The following is a 23066-nucleotide window of genomic DNA, read 5'->3' as shown; positions in this document are numbered from 1 at the left end:
TATTCAGCATTGTCTTCTCTTCCGGAATGCTTTCCATTGAACTGATTCCATTGAATCCTTTCATCTGTCGGCATTGGTAATGCACTTTTACATCGTCGTGGTTGTTTTTGGCGATTAGGACATCCGCGACATGCACACTTACACATAATTTAAAAAAAATATAGCAATACCAAAATACAAACAATGTAGAATAGCTTGAATACATCATGCGTTTCCCTCAGACTGTAAACGAAGCTCGGGAGCACCGGATAACACGTCAGCAGCGTCTTACGTCAGCAGCGTAAACTGCTTGAACCACACTCCGGAGCACAAGGGGGCGGTAATGCACCAATAAGCTGGATGCCAAAACAAAACAGGAAAGAAGAAGAAGAAGCGGAGTCGTGAATGCGGATTGACAACAGAATACAATGCTGAATAAAGTCGTGGTTTTTGTTATTTTTGGACCAAAATGTATTTTCGATGCTTCAAAATGTCGCGGATGTCCTAATCGCCAAAAACAACCACAGCGACGTAAAAGTGCATTACCAACGCCGACAGATGAAAGGATTCAATGGAATCAATTCAATGGAAAGCATTCCGGAAGAGAAGACAATGCTGAATAAAGTCGTGGTTTTTGTTATTTTTGGACCAAAATGTATTTTCGATGCTTCAACAAATTCTAACTAACCCACTGATGTCACATGGACTACTTTGATGATGTTTTTATTACCTTTCTGGACATTGACAGTCTACCGTACATACATTTTCAATGGAGGGACAGAAAGCTCTTGGACTAAATCTAAAATATCTTAAACTGTGTTCCGAAGATGAACGGAGGTCTTACGGGTTTGGAACGACATGAGGGTGAGTCATTAATGACAACATTTTCATTTTTGGGTGAACTAACCCTTTAAGGTTAAACCACTATAGTCACATTGACTATTTTAATGATGCCTTTACTACTTATCTGGACCTTGAATGTGGTAAATATGTTGCTGTCTATGGGGGATAAAAAAACTTCTCAGATTTCATCAAAAATATCATAATTTAAGTTCTGAAGATGAATGAAGGTCTTACAGGTTTGGAATGACATGAGGGTGAGTACTTAATGACAGAATTTTTATTTTTGGGTGAACTAACCCTTTAATATGGTTACGTTCACACACAGTTGAACCCTTTAAGTGTTTATATTCTATAGTGTTTGGTACAACTGCATTGATTCTATAGCCGAACTCACACACGTAAATTTTCAGGGCTCACATACACATTCTCGGAAAACCTGTGCTGTGTGAAGTGTGAGAGAGCTGCTCTGCTAAGGGCTTTTGTGTGTGGTTTTGCTTTCAGTTACTTATAGCGTCAGAGATATGAGCTGTGTGTCATCTGAATGTTCTCTACCGGAGCCGCTCCTGTCAGTTTTGTGTTCTATACACGACTCAAATGCTGTGTCATGTGCGAGACACTGTAAAGGGCCTGAGACGCAAGTGCAATGGTTAGGTTAAAAGCATCTGGCTAACGAGTGATTACACTGAAGCTTCTGTCGATTAATGAAGATCTGACGGATGAACTCGCGGCTCAGTTGGACACTTGTCGTGCCAAAAGTGATGAGGCTTTTTAGTTTTATGGATGTCGCCATATTACTTTGGTCACTGTCACTATGGTAACAGAATGGCTTGACTCTTGTTGCACGTTCATACAGATAGTATTCTAGATGCTACTATAAGTTGTATAGATGCTACACATTTCGTGACTCCTGTAAGTAAATGCTCTTAAATTTCCAAAAAATTGACAGTGTGATCATAGCCATACAGAACGTTCAGTGTATCTATTGCTTGTATTGTGGAAATTTGATTGAGTTTGTGAAGAGAAAAAAAATAAAGACCAGTCTCTGCTTTTCCCACTGCAACAGAAATAATTTAGAAATTAATTTTATTATTATTAAATTTTTGGATGTAGTTATTTAATGAGCATCATGTCTGACTTTAGATACATAGCCAGGCACTTTTACACATTGGGCAGCTGCACAGCACATACAACCTGATAGAAACCGTTCTCTGTCTTTGTATGATTATTCACACAAAGATAGAGTTTATTTACTTCTAGCTTGCCAAAGTTTACATCTTTGGCCAGTTTAACAGCCCCTATTCCTTCAAACATCTTGTCTGTCATGGGCTCCTGTGCTTTGGCCAGGGTGAGATGGTACGAAGGGCATCGGGAATGGCGGTGAAGCCAGCCCTTCTCCTTGAAGGCTTCTTGGAGAGGGGAATTCAGGCTCTGGACATCTGACAGGGGTTGTGGGGTCACATGAAGAACAGTCCCATTAAAGTGCCTTAGTTTTGGTGTGAAAGACACAGATATAGGGGGTTTGTGGGAGTTTCCGACTGTGGTACGCAGGAGCTCAGCAGCAGCACTGACTTCCTCTGGGCCACTGAGAACAAGCAAAGAGAGAGTGACGTGTAAAGTTGCAGGGTTCACCCACAGCGGCTCTGACTGAGGGACGTGGGAGAGAACCTTCTTCTGAACGCGCTGGAAAGCCTGGAGAGCAGCGGGAGAGTCCACGCGGAAGCAGATGAAGTGAGTGGGCTTGCGTGGTGGCGGACGTCTCGACTGTGGTTGAAGCTGAACCTGCTCTGATTCTGGACCACTCACTCCATCCCAGCTGCTCTTCCATTCTTCCACTATTTCAGCCTGTTCTTCTTTCTGAGTGATGGACAGCTCCTCTGCCAAATGATTCAAACGGCGATCTTCAGTAGCAGCCATCTTTTTGTTTTCTGGTGTTGATTCTTGTTGCAATAGTAAGATGTCATCACTGGCTCCTTCTTCAGCATTTTCGGCAAATGAATGATCTATGGCATCTTCCTGCTCTTCAGTTGCTTGCTCTAGGTCATTTGAAACACCGGCTGTGTTTGTGGTCTCTTCATGCTGTACAGTGTCTGGTGTTAAATTTTCTGAGAATTTAATAATTTCAATATATTACTATCAAGAAAAATAATATAATAGTGTATTAAAAATACAATAAAGTTATTACATCATATAACAAAATAATATATAAAATAATACTGAAATACACTTACAGTTCAGTGGCATGATGCTAGACTAATTAAAAATGACATGTTTTTAATTTCTGTGTTAAAATTCATTGGGATATATTTTTGGAGGCATAAAGTTTTGATATCATAATGAAGAAAAAAATAATTCTTGAAAATAAAACCTTATTAAGTTGTTTGGCATATTCTTTTATTATTTCAGTTATTATTTCAGAGTTAGTTCACCCAAAAATGAAAATTATGTCATTTATTACTCATGTCATTCCACACCTGTAAGACGAATTCCTTCATCTTTGGAACACAAATTAAGATATTTTTGATAAAATCCGTTGGTTCAGTGAGGCCTCCGTTGTCAGCAGATGCCCAGAAAGCTACTAAAAACATATTTAAAACATATTTTTTTGTGCGTGAAATTTTTTTTTTATATAGATTAATACTTAAAAATGTATAATAAACAATATCTAGCGATTTCAAAACACTGCTTTATGAAGCTGCGAAGCTTTACGAATCTTTTGTTTCGAATCAGTGGTTCAGAGCGTGTATCAAACTGCCAGAGTCACGTCAACTATTGAAATATCAAAACACTTCTGACGTAACGAAGCCTCGTTTACTGAAATCATGTGATTTTGACGCTCTGAACCACTGACTTGAAACAAGATTCGTAAGCTCATGAAGCAGTGTGTTGAAAGATATTGTTGAATAAAGTCGTTATTTCGGGGGTTTTCTTGTCCCTTTATAATATTAAGGTTGAACCACTGTCGTCACATGAACTGTTTTAAATATGTTTTTAGTAGCTTTCTGGGCATTGAAAAAGGAAATAATCTTGCATCAGAATCTGACCATCAGATTTTATCAAAAATATCTTAATTTGTGTTCCGAAGATGAACGAAGGTTTTACGGGTGTGGAACGACATGAGGGTGAGTAATAAATGACAGAATTTTAATTTTTGGGTCAACTAACCCTTTAAGCATTATTATTACTGTTATTATTTTTTTTTCTGTTATTGTTATGTTTCGCTGCTTATTAATATTTGAAAAACTGCTGAAACTGAAACAAAGTCAAGTGGTGCGATCAAAAATAAAATGGTCCAACTAACAGTCATTACATTGAAACTTTTCTTGAAAATGGTATAAAAGTTATTCATAACCATAAGAAACTGACATAAATACAAAGACGTCTCTTAAAACTTGGCACATATGTTTTAAACTTTGTTTTTTTTACTGGACTTTGTGTGTGTGTGTATATGTGTGTGGACATTCTTATATGGCATTGACCCATTGACCTGGACAATGCAGAACAAAATACTGGTGAATAGATGTCTAGCATGAGGTTACTTCGCTAGTTGAGTCTCCACCATCCAGAATGACTGACAGACCTGTGAGACAGTCGACATCTGTCTCCGAAATGACATCTGCCCAAGAGCCTGTTTCCAGGGCCAAAATAATCGTAGGGACTTTAAGCAACAGCTGCTGATGGGATGGCAATGCCGTTCTGCCATTCTATTGCGCATGCATGACTTTAACTTCTACTTTGTAATGTTCTACTGTACCGGTGCGTCTACTACCAGAGAATAGCTGATTTGCTGTAGTCATCATTAATACGTGACAGATTAGATAAGTAAATGTTATGTTTTATGGTTATGTGCCATTTTAATTGTATCTGTATATAATTTAATGCCAAAAGCAATCCTGCTCTTGCTTTTTTATGACATGATGATTTTATGAAATGAATAGTCACGCCATCCTTTTTGTTGTTGTGATTTTTGTTTTCTTTGGCTACAGCAGTTAACAGTTTACTTCCATTTGCCGATTTACTTCCATTTGCCATTTACTTCCAGCTGTTACTTAAAGTCCCTACTGTCATTCACCTTGCTGCTGATCCTCACTGCCAAAAGGTGGCAAAATAGTCTGCCCAGTGGAGCCGAACACCCTGTCAGTGCGACTGTCTCTATCCCACACCCGCTGGCCTTTGTAGCTGAAGTACTGGATCCTATGACGAGGGAGAGCCAGCTCCTCAGAGAAGTCACAGTCAACCACCTAATGAGTAACAAATGAGTGTTAAGGCTGGTTATGACCATACATGATAATGAACCATATTGGAACTGATGTAATGTAACACACCTGAGTGTCCCATGCAAAGTCAGAGAATGGACGTTCCAGCACCCCAAGGAAGCGGTCCAGGTGACCAACTATAAAATCACCTGGGTCCACTGAGGAGTCCCATATAATTCTGGAGATGACATCATCGGCTGTACGCATGCGTGGCTTCTTCTTACACCCTGAGACAGACAGGCATCTATTTGTCATCATAAAGAGTGAATTTGGAAGGTAAAGTGCGCTTGCACTTCATCACTAAATCTATCATCACACCTTCTTTCTCAGTCTTTATATGCTGCTTTTCTGCATTCATCTTTTTTCTATTTCTTCGGTTCTTGCTCTGCTTTTCTGTGACGGCTGTATCATCTTCCTCTGAGTGTGTGGTTTGAGGGACATCAAGCATACTGTGAAGTCAGGAAAGAGCAATGCATTATTTATCCACAAAGCTTCAATGACTATTCAGATTTTACATATTTTAGAGCAGCTATAAGACACTGTGCCAACTGCTGTTTAAATGAAAATATACAGATAATATATCGTGTCTAGCATGAGGTTAGTTCGCTAGTTGAATCTCTACCATCCAGAGTGCTTGACAGACCTGTGAGACAGTCGACATCTGTCACCGAAATGACATCTGCCCAAGAGGAAGTGCTGGCAAATGTTTCGGCTACTTTCTTGTTTCATCTCATCTGGTATGAAGGGAAATGGAAGAAAAAGTTCAGTAAAATTATTCACATAGCAACTTGAATATACAGAAGTATAAATACATTCATGCACTGACTGATAACACAAGATAAGGTTAATCTTTAACTATTTGGACAATAGAAGTTAAGTTCTCCCAGAACAGGATGTAGCGCCACTATGAAGTAGTGTAAATGGTGACAAACAGGCAAGTTTACGAGGAACAGAATAAACGTCTGAGGCAAATGTCTGTTTCAATGCAGCATGTTTGAACTCATGTCTTCAACTCCACCCACCACCTACACTTTTACACACCTGTTGTAGAACAATAAACAAACACACTACCTTTCAAAAGTTGGGTGTCAGTATGATTTTTTTTTTTAAAGAAAGAAAGAAAGAAAGAAATTAATAATTCAACAAGGACAAATTAAAATGATCAAAAGTGACAAAAGACTTTTACAATGTTACAAAAGATTTATATTTCAAATAAATGCTGTTCTTTTGAACATTCTATTCATTAAAGAATCTTGAAATAGTAATATATTAATAAGAAATGTTTCTTGAGCAGCAAATCAACATATTAGAATGATTTCTGAAGGATCATGTGACACTGAAGACTGGAGTAATGATGCTGAAAATTCAGTTTGCTGTCACAGGAATTATTATGAATTATTTTTAATTGTAATATTATTTCACAATATTACTTTATTTTTGATCAAATAAATGCAGCCTTGGTGAGCATAAGAGACTTCTTTCAAAAACAATGATCTTACAAACCCCAATAGTAGAAGAACAATAGTATCTGAACAACTTTTACCTGAAAGGTTGGTACAAACTACAACCTAAATCTCCCCATGAAACTACAAATGACAATTTGGGTGCCTCAACACAGCACAAATGTCCCTTTTGAATGCTTTTGGACGAGGAAGTTTCAACTGAAAATAGCACAATAATGGTTTGCAGTCCCTGTAAGTGCTCTTAGGACTGACTAGTGCTGCAGAAGCAGACCTCTCTTTGTGAAATTTACATTCTCTACCCTGCACTTACAGTAAGCCTACCGCAATTTTGTACAAAACAAACCTATACTTGGCTAGAAATTATGGATAAATTATAAAGGCTTTTCACTGCCATCTTCAGGACATTTGCATTGCAGCCTCCGCCTCTCCTCTATTTGTTTTAGGCGGTGACCTATAAGTTTTATCAAAGTAGATCAATTTGTCATTTTCAGCTCATTTTGAAGAAATGTATTTTAAACTACTTAAAACGACAACAAATAATTTACTAGCACTAAAAACCATAAAATGCTAAATATAACATTGAGAATTACAAAATGTTTTTTATATTGTACATACTTAATTCCAGATGACAATGTGAGGTGTAAATAAACTTATGTCTTACCTATGTGGATTTGTCTGTCAGAATCCTCTGTGAGGTTTTCCTGAGTTCTCTCTTCCTCAAACTCCATATTTGACAGCTTCAACAGAGCTTCACTGAAACAGACACATTCAGAAATAATTTAGAAAGCAACTTAACCCCAATACATTTGCCATACTGTACTGTACTCGGTAAGACAAAATAATATTATGTCTTTCTGGCATAATAAATGAGAGCATGAACCATCCTACCTACCTCAAGTCACAAAGAATAAGACAACTAGGTTCGAAGTTGACTGGTCAGTGTTAATGTTAACCTGTACATGATGACAGCATCTGGTACAAATGACTCATAGCCTACATTCCTCGCGAACGATTTAACCAAATACATTACACGCCAATAAAGCAACGTAACTCAAAAATATATATACTTATGAACGTATTGTTTATATTGGTTGTAAAATTTACTGTACATTTTATAATATATTTATTTATTATTTTTAAGTCTACTTACTATGCTGCTAGGGCAATGTCCACAAACGCCCCTTCCGGTTTCAGGTCTTGGGTATTGTAGTTTTTCGCCAAAAGCATCATTAATGGGACGTCCGACTCATTTCCACGAATCGATTCTTTCGAACAGCTCTGACGCATATTAAATGCTCTATTTTTCCAATAGACATACACAGGCACATACTGCTGTGTATTCATGTTTCTGAAGTTTGATTAATAATAAATGTATTGTATTTTATCGTTTCATATTACACGCATAAAAAACATTAAACGTAATTTGCATTCACAATGAACAATACTAATTTACATATCTCGCCTGAAAGGGTTTTTGCATATTTTGAGTTTTTTTTTTACTCATATTTTGAGTAAAGTGAGTTGTTACCTCGAGAACCATTCGGACCGATTCAGTCCGATTCATGAGCGATACATTCAGAGCGGTTTTGTAAACCGGTTCAACTGAATCATCGAAAAGATCCGATTCTACATAAGATTCTTTCAGGGATAAAGGCATTCAGCGGATTACGGAAGAGCCCATAATTAATTATATCACTCGAAATAACAAACATATACATGGCACAACCATGTAACTACAACAGAAAAACGTATTAGTGGATTATTTGGGCTGTAAAGTACCGATGACCGTGCAGTGAGAGACAAGAGCAGCTGTGTGAGTCACGCACACGTTGTTGTGATCTGAGCGCGTGACTTCCCATCACATGATGCATAAGACTCAAAAAGGATGGACCTAACAATGTAAACACAATAAAACTAATTATTACGATCGCATTTCAGCGATGATTTAGTAAACGTACGTCGTTGAGGATAGTGTGCCATTTATGTTTACTAGTTACATTGTAAGCAACATTGATAACCATGCAAAACCTGTAGATAGTTGCTATTGTCAATGCTCCATTACAATGTTTTGTTCTTGATAGTTTACTGGCACTACCAGTCGGCGCAATTGCTCTACCCATCTGATAAAGGTAAGGATATTTTAGGTGTTTTTTTTTTCTATATATAATTTTTGCTTGCATTTAGATTGAGCCAAGATACCATATGTGAATAAGGTAAAATTTAAACTAATATGTCACCATACTTCCCCAGTTGATCACAATACATTAAGACATTACATTTTGTATTACAGTTTTCCTAAAATGTTAAATGTCTAAATATTGAAATGAGACTGATTAAAAATGCCCTCATTTGCAAGAAAGAAATCTGAACATTGGATCTTGTTTCATTTTGTTGACATGCTAGAGTTGAAGGTTTTTACAGAAAGGATTTTGGGGATCAAAACTCCATAAATCAGAAAAAAAACACTATATTTTTAGGAATAAGATATTACATAAATCAGTCGAATGTATATATGAACAAACCCCTCTGTAAAAACCTTCAGAATACAGATAAAACAGGAAACGCAGTGTATGTACATGTTTCTGAAATGGAAACAGAAAATAATTTTGTGAAAACAGCCTTAAAATATATGTATTTTTTACATTTACAAACACAAATAGACAAAGTGTAATAAAATAAACACTTTTTAAATGTTTACTGCCATAGTCATCAGCATCCCTGTAACATTATACATTAGGCTAAATGTCTGTTTTGGTTTATAAACATCTCTAAAACTCACCCTCATTCTTACAAAGTACTGATAACATTGCTTATTCTCATATGAACTTTCTTTTTCCTTCAGATGAACGCTTTAGTCGCCCTTTGCCACTTCTGTGAGCTCCATGGCCCTCGTACGCTATTCTGTACAGAGGCCGTCCACCCTCCGTCCCCATCTCCTCCGCAGCCTGGTTCAGCCATTCCTGGTGACCGGGACCAAGAGGGCGACAGAGAGGGCGAAGGGCTCACCATGAGAGCCAACAGCTCTGCCACACAAAGAGCAGACATGTGTGAAGTAAGAGAGAAAGTATTTGTTACAGCCCAAATACAGTCATAATATAGTCTCTAATATAGTATAATATCTGTCCTTCTCTCACCAGGGCTGTCGCTCCCTACCTGCGTCTCACCCAGGCTTTGTGAGTGTGGACAGTGAGACAGGAATCCGCTATTTGAGTCACCAACATCCACGCCAGCCACAGCTCTTCAGTGTGGTGAGACAAGCATGTGTGCGCAGCCTCAGCTGTGAGGTATGTATACGCTTATGATAAATAATCTAACTTGATAAAAAAAACATTTATGTGAAATTTGTTATATTATCTGCTCTTGCAGGTTTGTCCTGGTCGGGAGGGGCCCATCTTCTTTGGAGATGAACAGCATGGATTCGTTTTTTCTCATACGTTTTTCATCAAAGACAGCCTAGCACGGGGTTTCCAGCGCTGGTACAGTATTGTCGTGGTAGCTATGGACAGGATCTACCTCATCAACTCCTGGCCTTTCCTGTTGCGCCACCTGCGGCTAACCATTCAGAGTCTACAGAACACAGCACTCAAGGTACTGGACTGCAGCACCACTTTAGCACCGTGATTGATGGAGTGCCTCTTGGAGTGATGAGTTGCTTGCAGTGTTGAAAATACAACATTTTGCTCTTGTTTGTTACCCTGCAGGTGTTTGACGGCGAGCAGGGTGTGTGTCCTCAGAGGGCTGTGCGTATGAACAGTGCCTTTTCTCCGGCAGTGTTCCCCCACCAGCGCAGCGGCAATGCAGCCCGCTCACTCACATCTCTAACCCAGCACCAAAACCTGTGGGCTAGTCTGCACTCCTCATTCAGCTGGTTCGTAAAACTGTATTCTGAATATTTTTGACTTTATAACACACAATGTTTCTTTATTTCACATAATTCTGATTTTTTTTGTTTCACAATTTCTTTATATATCACAATTGCAACTTAATTTCTCTTAATTTTGACTATATCTCAGAATTGGGGGCTCTTAGGGCTTTTCACACTTGAAATAGTTCGCCCTGGGTCATTCTAAACCCTGGATAAACGAGTCCTGGGTTATCTTGCTTCACATTTCACACTGCTCATTATTTACCCAGGGTTAACAATTAATCATGAGTATTCATTAGTTGACATTTCACATTGTACATTCCTAAACCATGGGTTAACATTGTTATTTGTATAATTGTTATTTTGCGGTGTCAGTGTCATTGGATAAACGCAGCACACGACCTGTTTACATAGCTCTGGCATTGCGCATACTCGTATTGCCGACTGTACTATCGAGTTTATATTGAATGGGTATTTCAGACTATAAAGGTAAGAATGAAATGGTCTCTTCTTCACTCAAATTGTCATGTTAAAAGCAGTGTTTAGAATGATAATAACCCGGGGTTAAGCACAGTGTGAAAAGCCCTCTTATGTCTCACAGTTGTGACTTTCTATTTCAAAATTGTGATTTATCTCACAATTGTCGCTTTTTATCTCACAATTCTGACTTGACGTCTCAGAATTTCGACTTTATATCTCACAATTATAACTTTATTTCTCACAATTGCAACTTTGTTTCTCACAATTGTAACTTTATATCTTACAAATTTATTTTTAAAATTAACTCACAATTGTGACTATAGCTAAAAATTGTGACTTTATATCACATTACAAGTTTATTTCTCATAATTGTGACTAATAAAAAAATAAAACCATCTCGAGATTAAAGTTGTTAAATTTAGAGAAAAAAGTTGAGATAAAATGTTGAAAATAAAGTCATTAAATTACGAGAAAAAAGTTGTTAAATTACGAGAACAAATTCGTTAAATTATGAGAAAAATGTCATTAAATTTTGAGAAAAAAGTTGAGATAAAATGTTGAGAATAAACTCATTAAATTACGAGAAAAAAGTCGTTAAATTATGAGAACAAATTCGTAATTTAATGAATTTGTTCTCGTAATTTAACGACTTTTTTCTTATAATTTAATCCGATTTATTTTTTTATTATCGCTTGGCCCTAATCCTCTTCCGTACATATCTCACAATTACAATATTATTTCTTTTAATTGTGACATTATAGCTCACAATTGTGACTTTTTAACTCACTATTCTTACTTTATTTCACATAATTGCTACTATTTCTCATAATTGTGACTTTATTTCTCACAACTGTGATTTTATATCTCACTATTACAACTTCTCATGAAGTATGAGATACTCTCATACTTGTGAATGCATTTCTCATAATTGTGACTGTATTTCTCACTTTTATAATTTTATATCTCACTATGTAACATTATTTCTTATTTAACACTTTATCTCACAGTTAACACTCTTTCAGTTATCATTCATATACCGGGCACAAAGGTTTAACATTAAGGGTTAGGAGTTTGGTCAGATCCCTATCCCTAAATGTGTATGAGCAATAGTAACAGTGATGCTTTCCTTGGCAAACACCACAGCGCAAACACATACACTTTTCTATTTTGTATTTTTTAAATTATAATAATTACTTAAGTTAATTATCTGTTCTTTAGGTTGCTGAAAGCTTGTGGCAGTCGATTGACCGAGAAGCTTTTAGAGGGAGCTCCCACAGAAGACACACTCGTTCTCATTGAAAGACAAACTGGTAAAATGAATACACTGAGTAAAAGAATTATGAAAAAACATTAAGAGAATGAAGATTGAAATTTTGTTGTGTTAAAAAATGTGATAAAATGTTATGTTTCTGTACACAGCTAGATTTTTTTTTTTTTGTATCACAAGGTACTATTGATTCTGTTGAAATATTTTAATTAGTGTTTCTACTAACAAATTGATTTTTCAGCTGTTAAACTGAATGTCTGGCCCACATTTTCCTTTTCCAACATTCTGTTCCTGAGACTGACAAACAAACAGCTCTCCAGTGATTGTCCAACTTTGTTCATCTTTTATAATTAGAATAATAGCAATGACTCGGCATATCCTGAGGTTTTACTGTAAATTTCAGCTTTCAAAAAGGTTCACAACAACATTGTTTATAATTCTCTCACAGAGCAAGAGGAAGAGATGAGTGCCTGGGATGGTGCTGAAGGGGGCGGATCTAACTCACAGCCCAGCCAATCAGAGAGTGTACAGGCGAAAGACTTTCAATTTGATGATGGAAGACAAGAGGACCTCATTGGGCCGAAGTTCAAATCATTGAGACATTTAAGACAGGTAAATGCATGTTTACTGTATTACCAACATTATTGTTTTTTAAAAAAACTATAAATATTAAATTTGACTATGCTGTATTGGATTAATTGGCAGGTCCTGGGTACCACAGATTTCAGACAGCTGACATGGCATGTTCTCATGGGAAACCAAGTCATATGGAGAGGTGCAGACCCTTGTCTTATCCAGTCAGCTTTCAATGTGCTAAAGGTCAGCTAAAAACCTATATTTACAATATTTCCATCACACTAATCAAGTGATTCCAGGTCTACACCATTAAAGTACATCTGTGTTATATGTATACACTACCAGTCAAAAGTTTGGACACCCTTGACTGAATTTGTTTCACACAAGTATCCTGAATTCAGATTTCTGACCATTTCACAGGCTTTGCTTCCAGTTGGATGTGTCCGAGCAGTTCCGTACAGTCCTCACTATGAGGAAGCATATCGATGTAACTTCCTTGGCCTTAGCCCAGATGTACCAATCCCAGCCCATGTCAGCTCTTCAGGTACTGTACTGTAAAAGAATGTGCTGTTTCTTAAATATTTCACTCCAAAACCTCTTTTGTATATTTTTGCTTGACACAGCTAGTTAATTTAACCTTCAGAAAACATACACCACATTAAAATAAACTTAAGATTCAAGCCCTGAGGGATTTGAGCCCCATTAACCTATTTTATTCTGATCCCATCCTTGTGGCGCTGCCGTATCTGAGATTTCTTGGGGTCAAACATACATGAAAAGTAACACTATGCATAAGTCACACTGAGAAATGGCAGCAGTGCTCTCGTAATCTGCATCCATCAAATACACTGTTTTTATAACATGATTGTATTTCATTTTAATCAAGACAAACACACATGGATGTAACAGAGGCCTCAAACAAAGTGTTTTGGTGTGTTCTTTGTCAGAATGTGATTTACATCGTATTTCTCAACTTCCGTGTGACTGTTTTCTTTCTAAACATAGTGAAATTGTTTCATAACTCAGTGTCAGGTTCATCTCAAAGTTGAGTATCCTAATTGTGTAACCCCTCTCCCTCTTTCTTTATCTCTCTCAATCTGTCTTCCAGAGTTTTCAGTACTGGTGGATGTACTTAACGTTGAGCGTGGTTGTGTAAATCCTGTTTCGGATGATGACATTCTCTCACTTTACCAGTTCAACATTAGCAGTGCCAACACGCAACCAACGGATAAAGGTAAACGCATGGACACATGTAGTATTGCCGTAGTCTACACATATTTACCGCTATTCAGACACACTATTTATTGCATTTTCCATTTGTACTCCTTCTATAATGGGTTTTTTCTTTCTCTCAGGTCCAACTCTGTTGAATAAGATCGAAGTGGCTCTTTCTAATGAGAATCTGTCAGTGGAGGTGGTCTCTCTCTGCCTGCTCTGTCTGAAAGAGGAGTGGATGAAGTAATTTACCATTTTTTTCTTTACATATACACGGAAGAGGATTAGGGCCAAGCAATAATAAAAAAAATAAAACCATTTTGAGATTAAAGTTGTTAACTTACGAGAAAAAACTTGTTAAATTTTGAGAAAAAAGTCGAGATAAAATGTTGAGAATAAACTCGTTAAATTACGAGAAAAGTTGTTAATTTAACGAATTTGTTCTCGTAATTTATGAGAAAAATGTCGTTAAATTTCAAGAAAAAAGTCGAGATAAAATGTTTAGAATAAACTCGTTAATTACGAGAAAAAACTCGTTAAATTTCGCGAAAAAAGTCGAGATAAAATTTTGAGAATAAAGTCATTAAATTACGAGAAAAAACTCGTTAAATTTCGAGAAAAAAGTCGAGATAAAATGTTGAGAATAAAGTCATTAAATTACGAGAAAAAATTTGTTAAATTTCGAGAACAAATTCATTAAATTATGAGAAAAATGTCGTTAAATTTTGAGAAAAAAAGTCGAGATAAAATGTTGAGAATAAACTCGTTAAATTTTGAGAAAAAAGTTATATAACGAGAAATTCATTAAAGTATGAGAACAATGACGTTAAATTTCGAGAAAGTCGAGATAAAATGTTGAGAATGAAGTCATTAAATTACGAGAAAAAAGTTGTTATATAACGAGAACAAATTCGTTAAATTATGAGAAAAATGTCGTTAAATTTTGAGAAAAAAGTTGAGAATAAAGTCATTAAATTACGAGAAAAAAGTTGTTAAATTACAAGAACAAATTCGTTAAATTATGAATTCTCATGATTTAACGATTTTTTTCTCTTTTATTTAGACTTTTTTCTCGAAATTTAACAACTTTAATCTCGAGATGGTTTTATTTTTTTATTAGTGCTTGGCCCTAATCCTCTTCCGTACATATTTACAATTTCTATTTCATTATAAAATATATCCCTTCAGAGTCATTAGAAACAGATGACAGTCTTTATTACAAACACAATATCCACTAATATATCCAAAATACTTGCCCAAGTGTACTTTCTTTTCATTTTGATTTATATCATTTTGTCTAATTTATTACTTTTCTATATATATTGTATGTGTATATTTACACTACTAGTTTTGATCAGTAAGATTTTGATAGAAGCCTGTTATGCTCACAAAGGCTGCATTTACTTTATTAAAAATACAGTAAAACAGTAATACTGTGAAATATTCCTACAATAACGGTTTTCTATTGTAATATAGTTTTAAAATATCACTTAGTCCAATGATGACAAAGCTGAATTTTTCATCAGCCATTACTACACAGTCTTCAGTGTCACATGACTCTTCAGAAATCATTCTAATATGCTGATTTGGTGCTCAAGAAACATTTATTATTATAATCACAGTTGAAAACAGTTTTGCTGCTTAATATTTTTGAGGAAAGCGAGATACATTTGGGATTCTTTGTACAATAGAAAGTTCAAAAGAACAGCATTTATTTGAAATAGAAATCTTTTGTATTATTGTAAATGTCTGTACTGCCACTTTTAATTAATTTAATGTTTCCTTGCTGAATAATTAATTTCTTTCAAAAAAACAAACTTTTAAATGACATCTAAAATGAAAACTACAGTTTAAATTTTTTGAATGAAATATGAAGTACTGTTACAGACACTTATATAAGACACTTTCCACAAATGGGTTCAAAATAGGACCTGAAATTTGGGATTTTTGCCTGTTCTCCTTTTTCCAGTAAATCTCCTTTTCCCTCTCTCTTATTCACTTACTCACTTCTTCCAAATTTCCTCTTTGAACTGTTTTCATCTTGTCTGTTTATTGTTCCCTTGCTAACCTTTTGTGCTTCCTCTCACCACATGCTCTTATTGCTCTCTCTGTTACAGCAAAGTAAAAGTGTTGTTTAAGTTCTCCAAAGTGGATGGCAGAGGTAAAGAGGACACTCAGAAGGTTTTAGCCCTGCTGGGGGCCACGGGGCCAGGAGAAGAGGACAATGTGCGTCTTCTTAAGTTTTGGATGACAGGACTCAGCAAGCTCTACAAGAGCCATCTGATGACAGCAGTCAGAGGTGGAGAGAGAACTCTGAGCCAGTGAGAAAGAGAGCGAGAGAGAGAGAGGGGAAGAAAGGGGACAATAGACTCATTGCTAAAGTTAGATGAAAAGAATGTGTGGGTGCGTGTCTCAATTACGGGAAAAGGGGGCCAAGCCTGAGAATGTGTTTTTCTGCATGGTACAGAGAGAAAGTAAAAGCTATCATTGTGATTGAAGCCTCAAAAACTTTTACTTAGACATGTGCATTTAAATGGAATGTTGTTTTACCGTCATGACTAGACATGTCCATTTTCTGTCGTTTTCACTATGTCTAATATTGCACATGGTCCACCGACTTCATGGGAACTAGGCAGAGTATCAATTTTCATGACACTGTTTTGTAATTCACGTCATCATCACATATCTCTGTTCAACTGTCTTGTCTGAGAGAAAATTTGTTTAATTAGCAGTTTTATTTATCCTTATTTGTTAACTTATTTTGAATAAATGGATTTTAACCTCACACATGCAAAATAAAAACCGTGTGCTTCTTGTAAATCAAAATGCTACTTACGTTTTTTTTTATTTTTTTTTATTTTTAATAAAGTACTGTAATTAATTAGTGCAATGTGATTACTCCAGCTACTGACGTCTAACGTGATCATCTCATAGTGAAGAATGTTCACATTTCTTTTGGAACACAAAACAATATATTTTAATAACTGTCTAAATGTTTTTTCTCCCCATGCAAAAAAAAAAAAAAAGTGTTGTTTTGGACCCCACTGACTTCCATTGTATGGACAAAAATAGTTAATGACATTATTATTAACTATAAAAATAATTTATAGTAACATTATTCAAAATATCTTTAAAGAGAGTCATACAGGTTTGGAACAACATGAGGCTAAGTAAATCATAACTTAAGTAAATCATTTAGGTGAACTGGCCCTTTAATTGCTGAGTTTCTGAAATATTTAGCAATCACCCTAAACCCATTACAGTTTTTACAACTTGTTTTAAAGTGCTTCAAGACCTCAAGTCATGTGATAAACTCTTCTAACATTTACCCTCAGCATAAGAGCCTCTTACATAAGGACACTCTAGTGTTTCACAGTTGTAAGAGCGTAACTGAAAGGATCAGGTTGTTTCCCTCTATATTAATGTACACAGTGCAGAGCAGAAGTGATACATCACTATACACATGAACACACACAGTATATATAAATATGTAGGTATCTTGGATGTACAAAATCATTTTAGATTTAAAAATTTGTAACAAGCCATCAATGCAGGTTAAATAAAATATGTATTTAGTCAAATGTGGTGTATAGGTGTAAAAGTCGCCCTGAGGAGGATTGCAAGATACTCTTTCCTGTCTGCACTGGTTGATTGACGGCCAAGTAGGAATTGCTGGATCATTGCCACGAGATTACTCACATAGATAATCATGAATTTATTTATTTCAGATTGTATAAGCTTTATGTCGCATCTCATTTTTATTTAGTTCACTCATTACAAACCGCACTCATTATGCACTAAGAACATTTTTTCTTTGATGCAATCTTTCATGCAACTGTATCTGAACCAAATGCACCACAAACAGACTGCTTTGTTTACATAAATGACAGCATAGTTGAATCTTCTCGCTTTATAGGCATCACATGCTTGTGTGACAGTGACTAATCTGGAATAGTATGAATCGCATAAACATGATGAAATATAACATCCTTTTATTGGAGACAAAGAAGCTTGTGTGCTTAGTCATCATTTCACCTGATGAGTTGTGGGATTGAGGGGGCAACAGACATGGATGTTTGAGTGGGGAGGAAGGAAATTAAAAACAGACTTCCAGAGTGCATGACTAAGCCCTGGAAAGGCCGTGCATTGAGTACTGATAAAGAGAGGAGAAGAGGGGGAGTGCATGCCGTTTAATGAGGTAAAGGGGTGGGGAGCGGGCAAAGAGATTGAACCACCAGGACTTTCACTTTCAGTGAGCAAACAGCCTCCACACGGTTTGCTCCTGCAGCCTAACAGATCAAACGCGCTGCTTGCCAATTGGAAATAAAAGCCTCAAAACAAAGGGATTTATAAAGGAAGAAGGAAAGTAAACAGAGGAAAAGAAACAGGAAACTATTATATTACAGGAAATAGAGGAATATTTTTGCTATCCATCAGAATCTTTGCTCCCAAAGAGGGGAATTGGGAATTTCCAAGTGGGATTGAGCCAGAGAGGGACAGAACTGAGAGCAGCTGTCAATGAGGGATCGAGGAGAAAGTGCAGCAGTAAGAGGAAGAGGAGACGTTGGTTAGTAGTCACGAAAAGAGGCAGCCGGGGAACCCACTGAGACTGAGATTCCTACACAACTTTTCTGCAACAATCTGTCGTGCACAAGGACTTGGTTAAGAAGAACATGGGGAATATGGGCCACATTGGCCGGTAGAAGCATGTCACCAACAGGTAACGTGATTCGCGTGCAGCACCGACGAAGGTCCATCAATTGATGCGCGTAAATATTTTCAGACAGACAGTGTGTATGCTGTTTACAAGAGTACATAATGCGTAGTTTTAAATATCTTACGGATTTTAATACTCTGAACCCATATTATTTACCTTTGCCTTACAGTGCTGTTACTTCTATCAATATTGACTGTTCAAGGAAGTGGGTGTGATGATTTTATGAAGACGACGATCAGAAATCTGCAGGACACTATAAACACTGAAAGAACGAACGGATTCGTGAGTTTTGCCTTTAAAAATCTGCTCGTTTTTTATTAGAAAGTTCGCAATCTCATTTATCTGTCCCGTGTCATTTTGTAGGCTACTAACCTCATTGTTGTTCTGCGGTTTTGGTAACGTGTGAGAAGCCTGTGCAACTTAAAGTAGAGATCAAAGGATGCACAATTTGACATTTTATCTGTTGCAGCCACAAGTGTTTCCGAAGAACTACGTCGTGTCACACTATTTCAACGACAGCGCGCTGTGCAATGAGCCGGTAAGAATGACAGTTCAATACGGGTCAGTGAAGCGACGCTCTTTTCTGTGTGATCTAATTTAAATTGATTAGTTTTTTGTATTTTAATGGGGCCTACTATTAAAAATATACAGATATTGTAATTGTGGGAGATTGCAAATAAATAAATAAATCAAAAAAAAAATAAAAAAAAAAAAATGTTGACATAAGTAGTATGGCATCATCTTTTATTATAATTTCTTTTTAAAAAGCAGTGAAGTAATATTGTTTAAAATATTTTAGTACTGAAATTTTGTTTTTATAAAAACACTTCTTGTTTAGGACAGATTGAGTAACCATAAAGGGTTAGTTCATTATTTACTCACCCTCATGTCGTTCCACACCCATAAGAACTTCGCTCATCCTCGGGACAAAAGTTAAGATATTTTTGATGAAATCCGATGGCTCAGTGAGGCCTCCATTGCCAGCAAGATAATTAACGCTTTCAGATGCCAAGAAAGGTACTAAAAACATATTTAAAACAGTTCATGTGACTACATTGCTTCAACCTCAATATTATAACGCGACAAAAAAACAAAACAAAATAACGACTTTTCAACAATATCTAGTGATGGGCATTTTCAAAAAACTGCTTCATGAAGCTTCACAAATCTTTTGTTTCAAATCAGTGGTTCGGAGCGCCAAAGTCAAATGATTTCAGTAAATGAGGCTTCGTTACGTGTTTCAAAATGGTTTGTGTCACTTTGGCAGTTTTATATGTGCTCCGAACCACTATGTTTTAAAATTGTCCATTACTATATTGCTGAAAAGTTTTTTTAACTCCAACCGTTGCCGTCTGTCAGCCGTATAATGCGTGTCGATGGGAACACAATCTATAAGAGTCAAAAAAACAAGCATAGACAAATCCAAATTAAACCCTGCGGCTCGTGTTGATACACTGATGTCCTAAGACACGAAAAGATCGGTTTGTGCGAGAAACCGAACAGTATTTATATAATTTTTTACCTCTAAAACACTACAAAGTCCAATTGCCTTGAGCATCCGGTGTGTGAGGTCTGAAAATGCGCTCTGATGCTGGAAGTGATCTCTCGCGTGTCAATGTGTGCGAGGCATCACTTCCGGCGTCAGAGCGTGTTCAGACCTCACTAACCGGATGTAGAGGGAAGTTGGACATATTGGTGTATTAGAGGTAAAAAATTATATAAATACTGTTCAGTTTCTCACACAAACCGATCTTTTTGTGTCTTAGGACATCAGTGTGTCGTCATGAGTCGCAAGGTTTAATTTGGATTTGTCTGTGCATGTTTTTTTTTACTCTTATAGATTGTGTTCCCATTGACATGCATTATACGGCTGACAGACTGCAACAGTTGGAGTTAAAAATCATCATTTGTGTTCTACTGAAGAAACAAAGTCACCTACATCTTGGACGCCCTGGTGGTAAGCAGATAAACATCAAATTTTCATTTTTAGGTGAACTATCCCTTTAAGGTTGAACCTTTCTGGGCATCCGAAAGTGTTAATTAACTTGCAGGCAATGGAGGCCTCACTGCAGGGTGGCCAGGTTTTCACAACAAAACCTGCCCATTGCAACTCAAAACTAGCCCAATCGCATTTCACAAGGATCTCACAGTAAAAATCACTATCCGGGGGGTAAAATCTGCATTTTTGCTTCAACCTGCGGACATGAAAAACAACCTGCGACAACAGTGTAAAAGTAGCCCAATGCCTCACTGAGCCATCTGATTTAATCAAAAATATCGTAATTTGTGTTCTGAAGATTAATAAAGGTCTTATGGGTGTAGAATGACATGAGGGTGAGTAATAAATGATAGAATTTTTAATTTTGGTTGAACTAACCCTACAAGACACCATTATATTCATGACTAAAAAGGTACTTTGAAACATGTTTGACAAATTGTTTGACAGTAATGATTAAATTGTGTGGACTCTTGAAAATTAAGGTGAAAGAAAAGTAGGCTATTTATGTATTCTATGCTTGATGGTTACACCATATTACATTTTTAGTCATTTTGTGTCATTAAAAGAACACGTCACATGTTTTTAAAACTAGAATTTCTCCTGGTTTATCATCTCATCCATCCTAATTTTGCTCAAAAATACATCTGTTTTGTGTGTGTGAGTTTAGTGCTGTGTGTTCAGTGCTGCTGTGTTCCTGTCTAATTCTTGGAGTCAGCTCCTCCAGCACCTCAGTAGAGTTCACCTCAAATACAAGTTCATCAGTGAGCTGATTTACGAGCTGGACAACATAGCAAAAGTGGTATATATCATCATATACAATTATTTATTGAATCATACCATACTTCTTGCTGCTATACTGTTTTATCAGATGTTGCATCAGTAAGTTTTTCATTCGTGGTCATAGGCTTGACAGATTGTAGATCTGCATTACATCTTGAAGTCAGTGTTTTTTTTTTTATCTTTTTGGAAACAGAAATTCCCTGAACAGCCAGATCTTTATGACTTCCCATCTGTTCAGTCATCGCCTGAAGGACTTCTCTCCTTCACTTCATCCTTCTTCACACAATGGCTCAATTTGAATTGTGCTTTTGGAGAGCATCGCTGCATGTTCCCCACACCAAATGAAGAGGATCAAGAAAATCCAAAGGAGGAAGAGAATGTGGAGAATCGTGAACCGGTGAACGACCAACTGCCTGTGATAGAAGGAGAGATAAAGACAGAAAAACAGCTTGACCCTGGTCCGACCAACGGCTATCCTAAGACATGTTGCACTGGTTTCACTCACTGGAGCTTATCTTTTCTATGGATAACATCAAGTCTAATCTGGTGAAAGTCAAGAAATCTGTTTTAAATATGCCACAAAACTTGGCCAAAAGAAGGCTCCGCTTGGAAGAGCCTCTGTACTGTGCTGCCATGACTTTAAGTCAGTTTGGATGCTAATTTTGTTTTACACTGATAAAAAAAGTTTGGCATTTGATTGAGGTTTCAAAGAAGTTGCTCTCTGGATAAAGTGTCTCATGATTTCTGGATGCAGTTATGGATCAGCTTCTGTTGGAGAAAAGGGATGTTTTGGAAACACACACATGGCTAATATGATGTTCTCTTTTATGTATGATGTTTTTTTTGTGCACCATGTCTTTGCACTGATTGTTTCTATCACTTATCCAGTGTTTCTATCATCTTATACAGTGAATTATGTGTCATCTATGATAATTCAGGTAAAACCTGTTGACTGAATGTTTTAACATTGAATGTAGTGAAAAAGTAAAGAATACATGAAGCCAAAAGTCTCAGCTTATCGCCCAGTGTTCAAGAGGAAACAGCAACACTCATGTACTACAGTTAATTCAAACCATTTTAAACACAACTTTAGAATAGGAACCACAGCATCTGCTACTTTCTGAAAAAGAAAAGTCATTTGCAAAAAGGTTACACAAGTCATGTTTACAAGTTTTGTTGTTTTGTCTTAGAGAAGGTTACTACTACAAGCAATGTTTTATTCAAATGAATTTAACAATCTGTCTGTTTTTGGTGTACATGTGTTGTCAGTTTTTACATGTAGATTTTTATATATAAATAAAATCTTAAAATTACTATCTGTGTTTGCCTGAACTGTTGATCTTTAAGAGACTATACTCTTTTGTTTGTCAGAGTGTTTGTATGAGGGCTCTCTCTAGTATCAGCTGGATGGAGGGACTTGCAGTTGATGGCACAAACAACAAGAAACCACAGAGACCTTTTGTTCACACAATTTTGCTGTCCTACCACAATAGGGCGGCACATCTCGAAAACACATAAAACGCACAATTTGCCATTCAGCACCCAATAAATTGCACTTTAGTTGCTTGTTGTTGAAATTAAACAAGGTTGTTCATAATGTTGCAGAATTTTGCCGTTACATTTCAGCAA

The 23066-nt window shown here is 36.5% G+C and overlaps 3 protein-coding genes across 4 annotated transcripts; 2 read left to right on the top strand and 1 right to left on the bottom strand.

Moving 5' to 3' along the window:
* Positions 1–1845: 1845 nt before the first annotated feature.
* leng9 (leukocyte receptor cluster (LRC) member 9) lies at positions 1846–8030 on the bottom strand. 2 transcript variants are annotated; one of them, XM_067402985.1, is made up of 7 exons: positions 7689–8030; positions 7200–7291; positions 5719–5809; positions 5394–5524; positions 5145–5302; positions 4892–5060; positions 1846–2924 (listed from the first exon to the last, which is right to left on the bottom strand). In XM_067402985.1, the coding sequence occupies exons 1-7, from the start codon at positions 7880–7882 to the stop codon at positions 1981–1983; spliced, it is 1779 nt and encodes a 592-aa protein (XP_067259086.1). In that variant the 5' UTR covers positions 7883–8030; the 3' UTR covers positions 1846–1980. The 2 variants fall into 2 exon arrangements, with proteins under 2 accessions (XP_067259086.1, XP_067259095.1); XM_067402994.1 differs by lacking the exon at positions 7689–8030 and adding an exon at positions 7431–7591 and having other exon boundaries at positions 1847–2924.
* Positions 8031–8309: 279 nt separating this feature from the next.
* flcn (folliculin) lies at positions 8310–16767 on the top strand. Its single transcript, XM_067403005.1, has 13 exons — positions 8310–8437; positions 8620–8667; positions 9381–9590; positions 9676–9822; positions 9905–10126; positions 10240–10406; positions 12102–12193; positions 12599–12762; positions 12856–12969; positions 13147–13270; positions 13835–13960; positions 14082–14184; positions 16059–16767. Exons 3-13 carry the CDS (start codon positions 9381–9383, stop codon positions 16264–16266), a joined length of 1677 nt encoding a protein of 558 aa, XP_067259106.1. The 5' UTR covers positions 8310–8437; positions 8620–8667; the 3' UTR covers positions 16267–16767.
* Positions 16768–18021: 1254 nt separating this feature from the next.
* zgc:174888 (uncharacterized protein LOC558116 homolog) lies at positions 18022–22715 on the top strand. Its single transcript, XM_067393358.1, has 5 exons — positions 18022–18661; positions 18828–18940; positions 19128–19196; positions 21325–21456; positions 21631–22715. Exons 1-5 carry the CDS (start codon positions 18649–18651, stop codon positions 21985–21987), a joined length of 684 nt encoding a protein of 227 aa, XP_067249459.1. The 5' UTR covers positions 18022–18648; the 3' UTR covers positions 21988–22715.
* The last annotated feature ends 351 nt before the right edge of the window (positions 22716–23066 follow it).

This window comes from Chanodichthys erythropterus, chromosome 2, assembly GCF_024489055.1.
Source record: "Chanodichthys erythropterus isolate Z2021 chromosome 2, ASM2448905v1, whole genome shotgun sequence".
In the NCBI taxonomy this organism is placed as follows: domain Eukaryota; kingdom Metazoa; phylum Chordata; class Actinopteri; order Cypriniformes; family Xenocyprididae; genus Chanodichthys; species Chanodichthys erythropterus.
Note: the sequence above shows the minus strand (reverse complement) of the source record. Positions and strands in the feature narration are given on the sequence as shown.

Bases quoted from the DNA above. Each gene is read 5' to 3' on its own strand.
- leng9 (XM_067402985.1), bottom strand. From the start codon at position 7,882: ATGAATACACAGCAGTATGTGCCTGTGTATGTCTATTGGAAAAATAGA. The intron at 7,292-7,688 runs GTAAGTAGACTT...TGTCTGTTTCAG, and splicing joins GACATTGCCCTAGCAGCATA to TGAAGCTCTGTTGAAGCTGT. The intron at 5,061-5,144 runs GTGTGTTACATT...GTTACTCATTAG, and splicing joins ACTTTGCATGGGACACTCAG to GTGGTTGACTGTGACTTCTC.
- flcn (XM_067403005.1), top strand. From the start codon at position 9,381: ATGAACGCTTTAGTCGCCCTTTGCCACTTCTGTGAGCTCCATGGCCCT. The intron at 9,591-9,675 runs GTAAGAGAGAAA...TTCTCTCACCAG, and splicing joins AAAGAGCAGACATGTGTGAA to GGCTGTCGCTCCCTACCTGC. The intron at 10,127-10,239 runs GTACTGGACTGC...GTTACCCTGCAG, and splicing joins TACAGAACACAGCACTCAAG to GTGTTTGACGGCGAGCAGGG.
- zgc:174888 (XM_067393358.1), top strand. The intron at 18,941-19,127 runs GTGAGTTTTGCC...TATCTGTTGCAG, and splicing joins CTGAAAGAACGAACGGATTC to CCACAAGTGTTTCCGAAGAA. The intron at 21,457-21,630 runs GTATATATCATC...TTTTGGAAACAG, and splicing joins TGGACAACATAGCAAAAGTG to AAATTCCCTGAACAGCCAGA.